This window comes from Somniosus microcephalus, chromosome 2, assembly GCF_052327205.1.
Source record: "Somniosus microcephalus isolate GS21.2 chromosome 2, FLI_Smic_1.0, whole genome shotgun sequence".
NCBI classification, from domain to species: domain Eukaryota; kingdom Metazoa; phylum Chordata; class Chondrichthyes; order Squaliformes; family Somniosidae; genus Somniosus; species Somniosus microcephalus.
The window spans coordinates 138,312,845-138,328,589 of NC_140988.1; the positions used below are offsets into that span (position 1 = coordinate 138,312,845).

General features: G+C 46.2%; 1 protein-coding gene across 4 annotated transcripts in view; it reads left to right on the plus strand.

Moving 5' to 3' along the window:
• The window catches only part of pde5ab (phosphodiesterase 5A, cGMP-specific, b), a 216,616-nt gene that overhangs the window by 167,289 nt on the left and 33,582 nt on the right, over nucleotides 1-15,745 (plus strand). For all 4 annotated transcript variants that reach the window (XM_085962982.1, XM_085962974.1, XM_085962965.1 and 1 more), the window contains 3 exons: nucleotides 10,142-10,236; nucleotides 13,786-13,873; nucleotides 15,212-15,312. In XM_085962982.1, the coding sequence (XP_085819108.1) occupies nucleotides 10,142-10,236; nucleotides 13,786-13,873; nucleotides 15,212-15,312 (284 nt within the window). The remainder of the gene's footprint in view (nucleotides 1-10,141; nucleotides 10,237-13,785; nucleotides 13,874-15,211; nucleotides 15,313-15,745) is intronic.

Here is a 15,745-nt window from a genome sequence, read left to right on the forward strand (position 1 = left end):
TATTTCATGTGGTGAAGGTACTCCCATAGTGCTGTTAGGTAGGAGGTTCCAGGATTTTGACCCAGCGATGGTGAAAGAACAGTGATATATGTCCAAGTCAGGACATGCCATTGAATGTCAAGGGGAGGTGGTTAGACGCTCTCTTGTTGGAGATAGTCATTGCCTGGCACTTGTGTAGTATGAATATTACTTGCCACTTATCAGCCCAAGCCTGGATGTTGTCCAGGTCTGACTAGGTCTTACCACATGCGGGCATGGACTGCTTCATTATCTGAGGAATTGTGTATGGAGCTGAATACTGTTCAATCATCAGCAAACAGCCCCACTTCTGACCTTATGATGGAGGGAAGATCATTGATGAAGCAGCTGAAGACATTTACATAGAAGATAGGAGCAGGAGTAGGCCATTCGGCCCCTCGAGCCTGCTCCGCCATTCAATGTGATCATGGCTCATCATCCAAATTCAGTACCCGGTCCCTGCTTTCTCCCCATACCCCTCGATCCCTTTAGCCTTAAGAAATATATCCAACTCCTTCTTGAATATATTTAATGAACTGGCCTCCGCCGCCTTCTGTGGTAGAGAGTTCCACAGGTTCACCACTCTCTGGGCGAAGAAATTCCTCCTCATTTCTGTCCTAAATGGCCTACCCTTTATCCTTATACTGTGTCCCCTGGTTCTGGACTCCCCGACCATCGGGAACATCCTTCCTGCATCTAGTCTGTCCAGTCCTGTCAGAATTTTATAAGTTTCAATGAGATCACCTCTCATTCTTCTAAACTCCAGCGAGTACAAGCCCAATCGACCCAATCTCTCCTCATACGTCATTCCTGCCATCCCAGGTATCAGCCTGGTGAATCTTCGCTGAACTCCTTCCATGGCAAGAACATCCTTCCTCAGATAAGGCGACCAAAACTGCACACAATATTCAAGATGTGGTCTCACCAAGGCCCTGTACAACTGCAGCAAGACATCCTTGTTCCTGTACTCAAACCCTCTCGCTACGAAGGCCAAAATACCATTTGCCTTCTTAACCGCCTGCTGCATCTGCATGCTTACCTTCAGCAACTGGTGCACAAGGACACCCAGGTCACGTTGCACTTCCCCTTCTTGCCATCCAGATAATAATCTGCCTTCCTGTTTTTGCCACCAAAGTGGACAACCTCACATTTATCCACGTTATATTGCATCTGCCATGTTTCTGCCCAATCACCCAACATGTCCAAATCAACCTGGAGTTTCTCGACATCTTCCTCACAGCATACACGCCCACCCAGCTTTGTGTCGTCTGCAAATTTGGAGATATTACATCTAGTTCCCTTGTCTAGATCATTAATATATATTGTGAATAGCTGGGGTCCAAGGACCAATCCCTGCGGTACCCCACTAGTCACTGCCTGCCACTCGGAAAAGGAGCCGTTTATTCCAACTCTTTGCTTTCTGTCTGCCAACCAGTTCTCTATCCAAGTCAATACCTTGCCCCCAATCCCATGTGCCTTAACTTTACACGCTAATCTCTTATGCGGGACCTTATCGAAGGCCTTCTGAAAGTCCAAATACACCACATCCACTGGTTCTCCCTTATCTATTTTACCAGTTACATCCTCAAAAAATTCCAGTGGATTAGTCAAGCACGATTTACCTTTTGTGAATCCATGTTGACTTTGTCCGATCCTGTCACTGTTTTCCAAGTGCTCTGCTATTACATCTTTTATAATGGACTCTAGCATTTTCCCCACTACCGATGTCAGGCTTACCAGTCTGTAATTCCCCGTTTTCTCTCTACCACCTTTTTTGAATAGTGGGGTAACATTAGCTACCTTCCAATCCATGGGTACTGTTCCAGATTCCATCGAATGTTGGAAGATGATCAGCAATGCATCTACTATTTCTGGGGCCACTTCCTTAAGTACCCTAGGATGTAGATTATCAGGCCCTGGGGATTTATTGGCCTTCAATCCCATCAATTTCCCTAACACCATTTCCCTACAAATACTGATTTCTTTCAGTTCCTCCCTTTCATCAGACCCTATGTTCCCCAGCATCTCTGGGAGGTTATTTGTGTCCTCCTTTGTGAAGACAGAACCAAAATATGTATTTAGTTGGTCTTCCATTTCTTTGTTCCCCATTATAAATTCCCCTGATTCTGACTGCAAGGGACCTACGCTTGACTTCACCAACCTTTTTCTCTTCACATATCTATAAAAGCTTTTACAGTCAGTTTTTATGTTCCCTGCAAGCCTACTCTCATATTCTATTTTCCCCTTCTTAATTAATCCCTTTGTGTTGTATCTCAAGGGGTTTTATACCCTTACCTATATAACAATTAAGAAGGACTCCGGGGTGGAGAGTTTAGTTAACGGCCATTTTATTTACAATGTGCTTCTTCACTCAATGCACTACATTTCCCATGGTGCATTGCAAATCACCACTACGGTATCCCATGTGGGACAATTCTAATACACATTCAAAATACACAACATATTTCCTCCCCCTTAAAATAGAATGTCCACAAAACAGAATAACTGAAAATGACTATAACTTTGGAAGAGAGGGTAGACTGCCTCTACATTCCGCTAACCCTGGCGATTATTCTGCCCCATGCACACAGGTTAGCACTAATTGTAACTAAGGTGCTCTGGAGGCTGCCTTTCTCTTTGGGGGTAACGCCTGGTCTCAGGAGCAGGCTCTGGCTGGCTCTCCTGTGACCCTGCAGGCGTGGCTTCCTCCCTCGATGGCACAAGAGTGGATGGTGCCACCATCTCAGGGTCGGACGACCAGTCCCTGCTGGAGCCCCCAGCAGGTCCTTGATCCTCTGTTTCTTGGGTTACCTGTGGCGAGTGCCTTGGCAGTAACTGGTCTACATGCCGTCTCCATGTTCGGTCGTCTCCGGTGCGGACTCGGTATGAAACGGGGCCCGTCTTTTGAATGACCGTAGCCGGGGCCCACCGCTCCGGGGTGGTGTAGTTAGGCGCGAGGACTTTGCCCCCCACCACAAAGTGTCGTTCTTTGGACCTCTGAGCTCGTCTGCTGACTTGATCCTGCTGATTGGCGTGCACCACTGCTTCTGTGGACGTTGGCCTCAGCAGGTCAAGGCATGTCCGTAGCTGCCTTCCCATGAGTAGGTAAGCAGGAGATGCTCGAGTCGTAGCCTGAGGCGTGTTTCGGTATTTCAGCAAGAAAGCTTTCAGGCGCTGCTTTAGAGGAGCATCACTTCTTGCCGCTTTCAACGCGCGTTTCAGCGTTCTGACAAATCTCTCCGCCAATCCATTCGTGGATGGATGATAAGGCACGGAGAACGTGTGCTGGATTCCATTGCTCTTGAGGAACTCTTCCATCTCCTGGGATGTGAACTGTGTTCCATTGTCGGTTACGATCTGCTCCGGCTGACCAAATCGCCCGAACATCTCTCTCAGAGTCTCGATGGTTTTCTCCATAGTGGTAGTGGACATTACTGCAACCTCCGGCCATTTGGAATGGGAGTCCACCGCGACCAGGAACATCGCTCCTTCCACTGGTCCCGCGAAGTCCAGATGGATCTGTTGCCACGGTGTCGCCGGCCATTCCCATGGATGCAGTGGCGCTGCTCTTGGCGTATCCCTGGTTGTCTCGCATGATGGGCATGATTTCGCTTCAACTTCAATTTCATGATCCAGACCGGGCCACCAGAAGTAGCTTCGTGCCAGCTCCTTCATCCGGACAATACCACAATGTCCTGAGTGCAGCTCGTTGAGGACATGTTTCTGCAGCTTTGGTGGTATGATCACTCGCATGCCCCAAAGGAGGCATCCTGACGTGACAGACAACTTCCCTCTTGACAGGTAAGGTAGGAGCTCAGGTGGTGCGTCTGACACCCGTGATCCGTCTCCTCACATCACCTGATCCAGCACCTTGGATAGCGTAGGGTCCACCCTGGTCTCTTTCTTGACCTGCTGGGCCGTTATAAGGGCATTGCTCACCATGTCAAAGTAGAAAATCTTCTGCTCACAGCCTTCAAAGGGCACAGGCAGCGGATGTCTTAACAATCCATCCGCATTGCCATGTGCTGCTGACCTCTGATATTTGATGTTGTAATTGTGAGCGCTTAAAATCAGCGCCCAGTGCTGCATCCTGCACGCTGCCAGGGAGGGTATTCCTGTGTGTGGACCAAAGATCGATGTCAGAGGATGATGATCCGTCAGCAAGGTGAATTTCCTTCCGAACAAGTAGTGATGGAACTTTTTGATTCCAAAGATGATGCCCAAAGCCTCTTTTTCGATCTGCGGGTATTTCACCTCCGCCTTGCGCAGGGACCTTGATGCAAATGCAATCGGCTTCTCCTCGCATGAGGGAAAGATGTGGGACACGACCGCGCCGACGCCATAAGGCGACGCGTCACAGGCCAGCTGAATCTGCAACGACGGGTCAAAGTGTGTCAACACTCTGGGGTCAGTCAAAGCTGCTTTGGCTTTCTTGAATGCAGCTTCGCACTCCTTCGTCCACGCCCAGGCCTTGCCCTGACACAGCAACTCATGTAATGGCTTCAACAGTGATGCCAGCTATGGAATAAACTTTCCGTAATAGTTCAGGAGACCTAAAAATGACCGCAGCTGGCTGACATTTGTAGATGCAGGAGCGTCGGCAATGGCTTTCACTTTCGACGGTGCTGTGTGTAGGCCGTCCGCGTCGATGACATGGCCTAGGTACTCCACTGATGGCTTGAAAAATTTGCATTTGTCCTTGCAAACGCGTAAGCCATATTCTTCAAGTCTTCCCAGTGTCTTCGTCAGGTTCTGCAGATGCTCGTTGTCGTCCTTTCCTGTGACAAGGATATCGTCGAGATAACATTGTACCCCTGGAATGCCGCTTAAGATCTGGTCCATAGCCCGCTGAAACAATGCTGGTGCTGACGTTATACCAAAGGGTAGGCGGCAGTACCTGTAGAGGCCCTTGTGGGTGGTGATGGTGAGGTACTTCTGTGAGTCCTCTTCTACATGCATCTGCAAGTAGGCTTGGCATAGATCAATCTTGCTAAACTTCTGACCGCCTGCTAGACCCGCAAAAAGATCTTCAATGACGGGGAGGGGGTACTGTTCAGCTGAAAGCACAGGATTCACTGTTACTTTGAAATCTCCACATAAGCGAACCGCGCCGTCACTCTTCATCACTGGTACCACGGGCATGGCCCACTCACTGTGCGAAACCGGCACCAGGACCCCTATCTTGATCAGACGCTCCAGGTCAGCCTCCACCTTTGGTCTGAGGGCGTAGGGAACGTTCCTGGCCTTCATGAATTGTGGCTGGCTGTCAGGCTTCACCTTGAGTTTGACCGTAATCCCCTTCATACTCCCCAATTCTCCGTCAAAGACAGCCGCATGCTTTGTCAACACTGCCGCTAGCCCCGCCTCTTCGACTGACACCGCATTCACTTTTTTCCAATCCAGATGAATTTTCCCCAACCATGGCCTGCCCATCAGGGATGGATAGTCACCCTTGACCACGTAAACTGGCAGCATCACGGTTTGTCCATTATGCTCCACCTTGACCTCCATCTTACCCAGCATTGGGACTGTTTCCCCAGTGTAGGTCTTTAAGATGAGCTTGGCTGGCGTCAGTGATAGGTGGTTCAGTTTTTCTTTGAATAGCTTCTCTGAAATCAAGGAGACAGCGGCCTCCATATCCAGCTCCATTTTGACCGGTATGCCCTCTAGTAGTGGAGTGACTCCATAGCCTGATGAGCCTCCATTCACCGTTAACACATGGAGATTCAGCTCCCCATCAGAGTCTGTGTCACTGTCTTCCTGTTCTTGTTTCACCATGTGTAGGTTTTTCTTTTTAGAACGCCAGTTGGATGTGTTTCCTTGTTTGTTTTTGTGTGTCTCTGTGTAGGATTGTTTGCTTTGCCCTTTACACACACGTTCAATGTGTCCTTTCTTTTCACATTTCCGACCGGTCAGGTCTTTACACCAGCAGTCAGATGGCTGATGACCTGACCTTCCGCATCTGTAACACTCTCTGGCACCCCTTGCATGCTTATCCGGTGTAGCTGCTACCCTGTGCACTCTTGTTGCAGCCCCCAACAGCTGTGCATCTTTAGCTGCTAACTCCATAGACACAGCGAGCTCCACTGCTGATTTTAGCGTCAGTTTGTCAGTCGTGAGCAAGCGCTTCTGTGTTGCTTCACATCTTAATCAACACACAAACCTATCACGGACAGTGTCATTTACAGTTTCACCAAACTCACAATGCTCAGTTAGCTTCTTTAGCACTGCAACATATTTGGCTATGGACTCACCCTCCCCTTGGTTTCGTTTGTGAAACCTGAACCTCTCGGCAATCAGCAGCGGCTTGGGTGCAAAATGTGTTTCCAAAACTTCCACAGTCTGATCATATGTCTTAGTGCCGGGCTTATCCAGGTGCATCAAACTCCGTAACAAGCCAAATGTTTTTGCTCCGATCACACTGAGGAACGTCGCCGCTTTCACGTCATCTTTAATGCCATTTGCAGTCACGAAAAATCCGAAACGCTCTGTATAAGCACTCCATTGCTCCGCCGTTTCATCAAATGGTCCAAACGCTCCGGTTAGCATAGCCATTTTGTTTTCTTTTTTTTCTTTACAGTCCTTTTCCTCCACTTTTTAAAAATTTTTTACAGTCCTTTTCCTCCACTTCGTTTCACTGTATCGTTAATCTCCCCCTTCCTATTTGTGTAACACACGAGCCGCCACCTTTACGAGGTGATTGCATCAGCACTAAACTGTGGGCACGCCATTAAGAAAAGGCAGGAACTTCTTACTTTAAACATCGCCGATTCCAGTGCAAAGTGATGCGCAAGTCCGTCGTCCTCGTCGCCAGTTTTGTTGTGTCTCAAGGGGTTTTATACCCTTACCTATATAACAATTAAGAAGGACTCCGGGGTGGAGAGTTTAGTTAATGGCCATTTTATTTACAATGTGCTTCTTCACTCAATGCACTACATTTCCCATAGTGCATTGCAAATCACCACTACGGTATCCCATGTGGGACAATTCTAATACACATTCAAAATACACAACACTTTGTCCTCCTTTGTTGAATCCTAAATTGCTCCCAATCCTCAGGATTATTGCTTTTTCTGGCCAATTTATATGTCCTCTCCTTGGATCTTATGCTATCCCTAATTTCCCTTGTTAGCCACGGTTGAGTCACCTTTTTTGTTTTATTTTTGTGCCAAACTGGGATGAACATTTTCTGTAGTTCATCCATGCGGTCTTTGAATGTTTGCCATTGTCTATCCACTGTCAACCCTTTGAGTGACATTCCCCAATCAATCCTACCCAACTTGCGCCTCAGACCATCGTCGTTTCCTTTATTTAAATTTAGGGCCCTAGTCTCTGAGTTAACTACTTCATTCTCCATCTTAATGAAGAATTTAATCATATTATGATCGCTCCAACCCAAGGGGCCTCGTTTTGGGCCTAAGACACTGCCCTGAGGAACTCCTGCAGCGATGTCCTGGGGCTGAGATGATTGCCCTCCAACAACCACAATCATCTTCCTTTGTGCGAGGTATGACTCAAGCCACTGGAGAGTTTGCCCCATGATCCCCATTGACTTCAGTTTTACTAGGGCTCCTTCATGCCACACTTGGTCAAATGCTGCCTTGATGTCAAGGACAGCCACTCTCACCTCACCTATGGAATTCAGTGCTTTTATCCATGTTTGGACCAAGGCTGCAATGAAGTCCTGGTGGAACCCAAATTGAGCATGGTGAACAGGTTATTGGTGAGTAAATGCTACCTTTTAGCACTGTTGATGACTCCTTCCATCACTTTGCTGATGATTGAAAGTAGGGTGATAGGACGGTAATTAGCCAGGTTGGATTAATCTTGCTTTTTGTGGACAGGACATACCTGGGCAATTTTCCACGTTGTTGGGTAGATGCTAGTGTTGTATCTATACTGGAACAGCTTGGCTAGACGCATGGCTAGTTCTGGCGCACATGTCTTCAGCACTACAGCCAGGATGTTTTTGGGACCCGTAGGGCTAGAAATTGACTTTGGGGCGGCCAGCTCGCTTGCGCCCAGAAATTACCGCTGCGCGCGGAGCCACTTGCGCCCGCCGGAAATTCAGTTTCAGCGCCCCAAGTCGAAGCCGGCCGCAAATCAAGGGTTTCGGCGCCCCCGCTTGGGGCGCTGAAACTGAATATCGGCGCGCTAAGTGCCGCAGCGCCACCCGCTGCGGAGCGGCAGGCTGCGGTACTGCAGGCCTTCCTCCCTCTCTTAAGGGGGAGGTGCCTGCAACAGCGCGATCGCCGCTCGCTAGTGCCGGCAAATGAGCCCGGCACCACGGAGAAGTGCCGGGCTCCCGGAAAACAGCCGGCAATGCCGCGGGGGGGGTGGTGGAGGAGGCCGGGGAAGGAGGTGCGGGCAGGCGGCCGCCAAAAAAGCGGCCGGCCGCACATCCGCCTTAACTCGCCCCACTACCGCATCAGGTAGGCCCCGTTTTCTGGTCGCTGTTTGCGGCCGCTGCGGAAGAGGCGGCCGCAACTCAATATGGCGGTCGGGCCGGTAGCGGGGCGGTAGCGGGGCACTGCGCACACCGATGACGTCATCGGTGGCGGCGCAGCGCTACTGGCTAACGCCGCCATTACTGCACCGCTGAATATCGGGGGAAGTTTAGCAAGTGGCGCAAAAGCCCTCTTTGGGCGAAAACTGGGCGCAAAGCCAACCGAATTTCTAGGCCGTAGTCTTTGCTGTGTCCAGTGCACGCAGCTGTTTCTTGCCATGTGGAGTGAATCGAATAGGCTGAAGACCAGCATCTATGATACTGGAGACTTCAGGAGGAAGCCAAGTAGGATTATCCACTCGGCACTCCTGGCTGAAGATAGTTGCGAACGCTCCAGCCTTGTCTTTTGTACTCATGTGCTGGGCTTGTTTGGTGCACTTGAATCAGTGAATCAAATAAAACCAGTGCTACTGAACTGCAGAAGTCCACATGTGTTACTTTGTGCTACTATAGTGGAGCCTTGCCCGCCAGCAGCACATAGTGGAAGTCATGGGTAGTCAGTGCTGAAATTTGTGATTATGAGCACCAGTGGGCGAGGCTCCTATCAACAGTATGGATTCGTAAAATACCCAACCCAACTTAACCCCTTGCAACGTGGAACACTCTGAGGCAGGATATCAAGCTTTGAGAATCCAACTAACCAAATGAGCTTGGTATATCTGAGTATTGGTCAACTCTGAGATTCAAAAAATTATGCTGAATTGTGAAACTCTGCTGTTAGATTTCTCGTCAGCATTTTACTCTAATTGTTAAGCATGAAAATCTTTGGATCCCTTTCCCTCCACTTGTTTAGATTCTAAATATATTGAATAGTCTGAATAGTTAGAATTTAAAGGTTTTTGGGCTAGAAATTGCATAGCGCCCTGTTTGGGGCGGTAACTTTTGCAGGAGCGCAAAAGTATCGTTGGGCGAAAAACAAATTGAATCTTCCGGGAACTTCCGCTTTAGCGCTCCAAGAAGGAAGTGGAGCACTAAACCAAGTACTACCACTTCCCTGAGAGCGCTAAAGGGAGTTAGAGGGGCAGTAGCAGCAGAGCGCAGCAGAGCGCAGCACAATGTTCCATGCAGCGCTGCCGGTTTTACAGACTCCTTCCCTCCCTTAAAGGGAAGGGCCAATGCTGCGTTGAAGGAATCCTCAGGTTGTGTCTGTTGGGCGACGGCACCATTGATATGTGCATTGCAACCCCAAGCACTTTAAGAGAGTGCAGGGCTAAGCAATCGCTGGGTACAAAAAAATCAAAAAACACCAGAATGGGGACATAAATAAATTTTGCCATACCTGACCACAACTGCCTTTAATTAGCGCTCCCCAAGCGGCCTCCTGCAACTGCCGTTTTTGATGCCCGGCGATGCTGCAATGGCCGGAAGCAAATATTACATCTGGGGCGGTAATGGGGCGCTGCACACTGGATAATGTCACAATTTTTGGGGCACAAGAGATCGAGGCAGTAAGTTTTAATGCCAGCGCAAACCTGCCAGGGAAGTTCGTGGGCATCGGTGATTTCGCCACGCCCGGTCACTAAGCCCTTAGCACCCCGTTACCACCCCCCGGAGGCACTAACGGGAGGCGCAAACCAGGCCAATTTCTCCCCACATTGTTTTCTTTTGTTGTTACAGAACAAGTTAACTGACCTGGAGATTTTAGCTCTCATTATAGCAACCCTGAGCCATGACCTGGACCACAGAGGGGTGAACAATGCTTTCATAAAGAGGTATGGGACTTTTAAATGTTGTGAGCATGACATATTCCAGATAGTGATTATTGGATACTGATGTTATTACTGTACAGTGATGGGTTGGTGCTCCAGTGCACTGTACCTCAGAGTGGTTTTCAAATAGCTCCATGGCCTCGCCCCTCCCTATTTCTGTAACTTCCCTCAGCCCTACAACCCTCTGAGTTCTCTGCGCTTCTCCAAATTTGGCCTTTTGCGCATCCCCAATTTTCATCGCACTACCATTGGCCGTCGTGCCTTCAACTGTCTAGGGTCTAAGCTCTGGAATTCCTTACCTAAATCTCTTTGTCTCTCTGTCTCTTTATCTCTCTCTCTTTTAAGACGCTCCTTAAAACCTACCTCTTTGACCAAACTTTTGGTCACCTGTCCTAAATCTCCTTATGTGCTTGGTGTCAAATTGTGTTTGATAATCACTCCTGTGAAGCCTTGGGATGTTTTACTATGTTAAAGGCGTTTTATAAATGCAAGTTATTGTTGTTGTTGTATGTAGTGTATTTACATGGGGTGGTTTTATTTTGCTTTGGATTCATTTGTTACCTGCTGGTAGGTGTTGTGAACTTTAATGGTCAGTGTGCTCCATCCAGGACGTCATGACCTCCACCTGAAAGGATAAATTGCTGTGAAGTTTTCAAGTGATAATGTAGTTGATTACTGGAAAGTTAGGTGTGTGTATATATTTATCTTTATATTGAGCCTTTCACCTATAGTATGCACTTCCTGTGCTTACTGAAAAGGTCACATCACACTACCCCTATCATAACTGGGTGTCATACCTTATGTCACATCTGGGAATTAGTTTTAGAAAGAAACGAATAAACTTGCATTCATATAGACCTTTCATGACCTCAGAAAGTTTCAAAGTGTTTTAAGTGTACTTTTGAAGTGTAGTCACTGTTGTAATGTACAAAACACAACAGCCAATTTGCACACAGCAAGATCCCACAAAATCAAAGAAATAAATGACCAGATAATCTGTTTTAGGTGTTATGTGTGGGATAAATACTGGCTGGAACACCTGGAGAACTCACCTGTTCCCCTTTGAATAGTGCCAGGATTTTTCATGTCCGCCTGAGAGGGCAGACAAGGCCTCAGTGTAGCATCTTATCTGAACAATGGCACATTTGACAGTGCAGCACACCCTTAGTATTGTACTGGAGAGTCAGCCTAGATTATGTGCTCAAGTCTCTGAAGTGGGATTTGAATCCACAGCCTTCTGACTCCGAGATATGAATGCTACCACTGAGCTGTAAGGTATGTATAATGTATGTGTACTTACCACTATACTTAACTTGCAGTCCTCCAGATGATAGTTGGTGTCATTGCTTCTCAAACTACCAGGTCCCACTTTCAACCTGCAGTTTTATTTGTTCCTTCCCCTGCTCACTGCCACCATGGGTGATGGCTGTTGGCCACTTCACTTCCTGCTGCCCCACCCACCAGGCCTGCTGCCTGTACTTCACCACCACCACCACCTTCACTTTGCTCTCTGCTCCCTCCCTGCACCCGATCCAGATTCCCTCCACCCGCACCTGACTACAGCCGGGTTAGATCCCTTCCCCCCATCGCTGTTTGTACCTCCCACCAACAAAAAAATAAAACAACAACAACATGTATTTATATAGTGCCTTTAACGTAGTAAAACATCCCAAGGCACTGCACAGGAGTATTTTAAGACAAAAAATTTGACACCGAACCACATAAGAATAAAATTAGAGCAGGTGACCAAAAGCTTGGTCAGAGAGGTAGGTTTTAAGGAGCGTCTTAAAGGAGGAAAGAGAGGTAGAGAGGCGGAGAGGTTTAGGCAGGGAATTCCAGAGCTTAGGGCCTAGGCAACAGAAGGCACGGCCACCAAAGGTTGCGCGATTATAATCAGGGATGCTGAAGAGGCCAGAATTAGACGAGCGCAGATATCTCAGGGGAGTTGTGGGGCTGATGGAGATTACAGAGATAGGAAGGGGCAAGGCCATGGAGGGATTTGAAAACAAGGATGAGAATTTTGAAATCAAGGCGCTGCTTAACTGGGAGCCAATGTAGGTCAGCGAGCACAGGGGAGATGGGTGAATGGGACTTGGTGCGAGTTAGGACACGGGCAGCCGAGTTTTGGATCACCTCAAGGTGGAATATGGGAGGCCAGCCAGGAGTGTGTTGGATAAGTCAAGTCTAGAGGTAACAAAGGCATGGATGAGGGTTTCAGCAGCAGATGAGCTGAGGCAAGGGTGGAGAAGGGCGATGTTACGGAGGTGGAAGTAGGCGGTTTTTGTTGTGCTGCGGATATGTGGTCGGAAGCTCATTTCAGGGTCAACTATGACACCAAGGTTGCAAACAGTGTGGTTCAGCTTCAGACAGATGTTAGGGAGAGGGATGGAGTCAGTGGCTAGGGAACGGAGTTTGTGGTGGGGACCAAAAACAATGGCTTTGTTCTTCCCAATATTTAATTGGAGAAAATGTTTGCTAATCCAGAACTGTATGTCGGACAAGCAGTCTGACAATTTAGACACTGTGGAGGGGTCGAGAAAAGAGGTAGTGAGGTAGAGCTGGGTGTCGTCAGCATACATGTGGAAACTGATGATGTCGCCAAGGAGCAACATGTAGATGAGAAATAGGAGGGGGCCAAGGATAGATCCTTGGGCACACCAGAGGTAATGATGTGGGAGTGGGAAGAGAAGCCATTGCAGGTGAGTCTCTAACTACGATTAGATAGATAAGACTGGAACCAGATGAGTGCAGTGACTCCCAGCTGGACGACGGTGGAGAGGCGTTGGAGAAGTATAGAGTGGTCAACCATGTCAAAGGCTGCAGACAAGTCAAGAAGGACGAGGAGGGATAGTTTACCTTTGTCACAGTCACAAAGGATGTCATTTGTGACTTTGATGAGAGCTGTTTCGGTACTGTGGCAAGGGCGGAAACCTGATTGGAGGGATTTGAACATGGAATTGCGGGAAAGATGGGCATGGATTTGGGAGGCGACAACACGTTCATAACAGAGAGAGAGGCTGAATAACAAGAGAGAACAAACATAAAAGAAGAAAAGAGGAAGTACATAACATAGAAAGAAACAGTAAAGAAGACAAAGCAAGAGACAGAAGCAAAATAGCTCAGAGATACAAGCAGAAAGAGAAAAAGAAAAACAGAAGAGGAAAAGAGAGAACACCCAACATGAAAACAACATAGAGCGGTAAGACAGAGAACGTATTTTGTGACTTGCCATGAGCAACACCACAGAAGGTGCACAAAATAAATGTTTATTTTGGCTGTGGTTATCTTGATAGTTCTGTTCTTTCAGTGTTATGAGGTAGGCTGTATGCTTATATGTAACATGGGATATTATGCTCTTAGTAGGTAAAAGAGACAGGTGATTAATGCATATCTTTAATTTTACAGCAGTAAAAGCTACTTCAACTATGAAACATCACTTGTAGAAAGAACATAATTTAAAACATTATTGTTTGTATTGATTATATTTTCTGCTTGGAAAAGATTAGTGAAATTATTAATATGAAACTCTTCTGTATGGTTGATGTTGTGTAGGAGTGAGCATCCTCTTGCTCAGCTCTACTGTCACTCCACCATGGAACATCATCATTTTGATCAGTGCGTCATGATACTCAACACCCCTGTAAGTGACTGACTGTTTTTGTGTTTCATATTAATTAATAATGTTGATACTCAAATGGTGCAAGGGCCAGAGCTTTATTTTCAGCATTCATCTACTTTTGTGAGCATTCGTAACTGTTGCTGTGTTTTTTGTGAGATTTTACAAAATCTCTATTTTTATGGAAGACACAAGGGGTATTTTACTTTACAACCTAATTGCCACATTTGGAGGCCTTGTGCATTATTTTGAGCAAGTTTGAGTATGACACTGGATATAAAAGTGGCTAAAATGTTTTAACTGCCAGTAATGAGTTTCCTTATCCAGTATAAAATTCACACAACAAAATGTTTTTATTCTTTACAACATTTACAACTAAAAAAATAGTGGAAAGTATAGAAATTGTGTTAGAATACATCTTGAAATTGGGCAAGGGGACCTTTCCAAATAATGTTTGCACAATTACAGGGTCCTTTTCAATGTCAGGATTTTAAAAAAATATTGTACAGAGGAAAAAAGTGAGTACAGCTTGTACGACAGAAACACAACCAAATCATTGATGCAATTATTTTGAAAAAAATGGTTTTAAATGTTTTTAAATCATGCCTCAACATTGTGGGGGCAAAAAGAGACCCAGCCTGTTCATCATTTCCTGATAGGTATACCCTTGCATTTCCGGTATCAACCTTGTAAATCTTCTCTGCACCCTCTCCAAAGCCTCTATATCCTTTTTATAATATGGCGACCAGAACTGTACGCAGTACTCTTAAGTGTGGTCTAACCAAGGTTCGATACAAATTTAGCATAACTTCACTACTTTTCAATTCTATCCCTCTAGAAATAAACCCTAGTGTTTGGTTTGCTTTTTTATGGCCTTGTGGTGGTTGTAAGTTGACAAAAAGATTTGGTTAACCAGTGTTTGTCAAACGTATCTAAAGTAGCAAAATAGCTATTAGTATTGTCCAGCATAACAAATAATAGATTAGCATTAGTCTGTTGTTAAATAGTGCGAGTTATGATGTGCTGTTTCCATTTGGTGAATAAATGTTGTTATCACATGTCTGGCAAAGGCTGATAGCTGTTGTAGTTGGGCCTTAATCAGTGTCCAAATTTCGACACCATCAATTATTATTAATTGTTATGCCAGAGCTATTATCTTGAATTATAGCTCCTAACTAAAGTAAGCATGAAAAGTATGGATTGTCATTGTTATTCAAAAACTATATAAATTTGTTGAATCCATTAAGGCGTTATATAGGGAATCATTCATCTTACATGATTTTACATGGAGAATTAAATTTACCATGATACACAGTTATAGGCAGCTTACTGAACATAAAACAATTCTTTTTTTTTCACCAGGGAAACCAAATTCTGAGTGGCCTTTCCCTGGATGAGTATAAAACGACCCTGAAAATGATTGAGCAGGCCATTCTAGCCACAGACCTAGCAATCTACATGAAGTAAGTATTGAGGACAGACACATGGCAGTTCAGAAGTTCAATCTACACATTTTAAAATTGTTTGAAGTGCTGAATCTTCAAATCGCAAAATTCATACATGTGTTACACATAACAGAAAAAAGAAAAGGAGTGGTTTGTATTTTACATTGGCAAATGTAATTTCATTCACACTGCCAGATAATCTGTTCGGATCAGCCTGTCAGTTTCCTTCACAATGAACATTGGGAGTTTAAATTAGCTTGGCAGGGGGATGGGAACCTGAGCATAGATTAAGAAGGGTGAGAAGCAAAGCTGGAAATGGAAGACAGAAAATTAGTGAGTTTGGAAGGCAGAGGAAACAAAGGCTAGAACATAGACAACAAAGGGGTTTGGCAGTGCTTAATGGTAAATACTTTAATGCAAGGAGTCTAGTGAATAAGGCAGATGAGCTGCG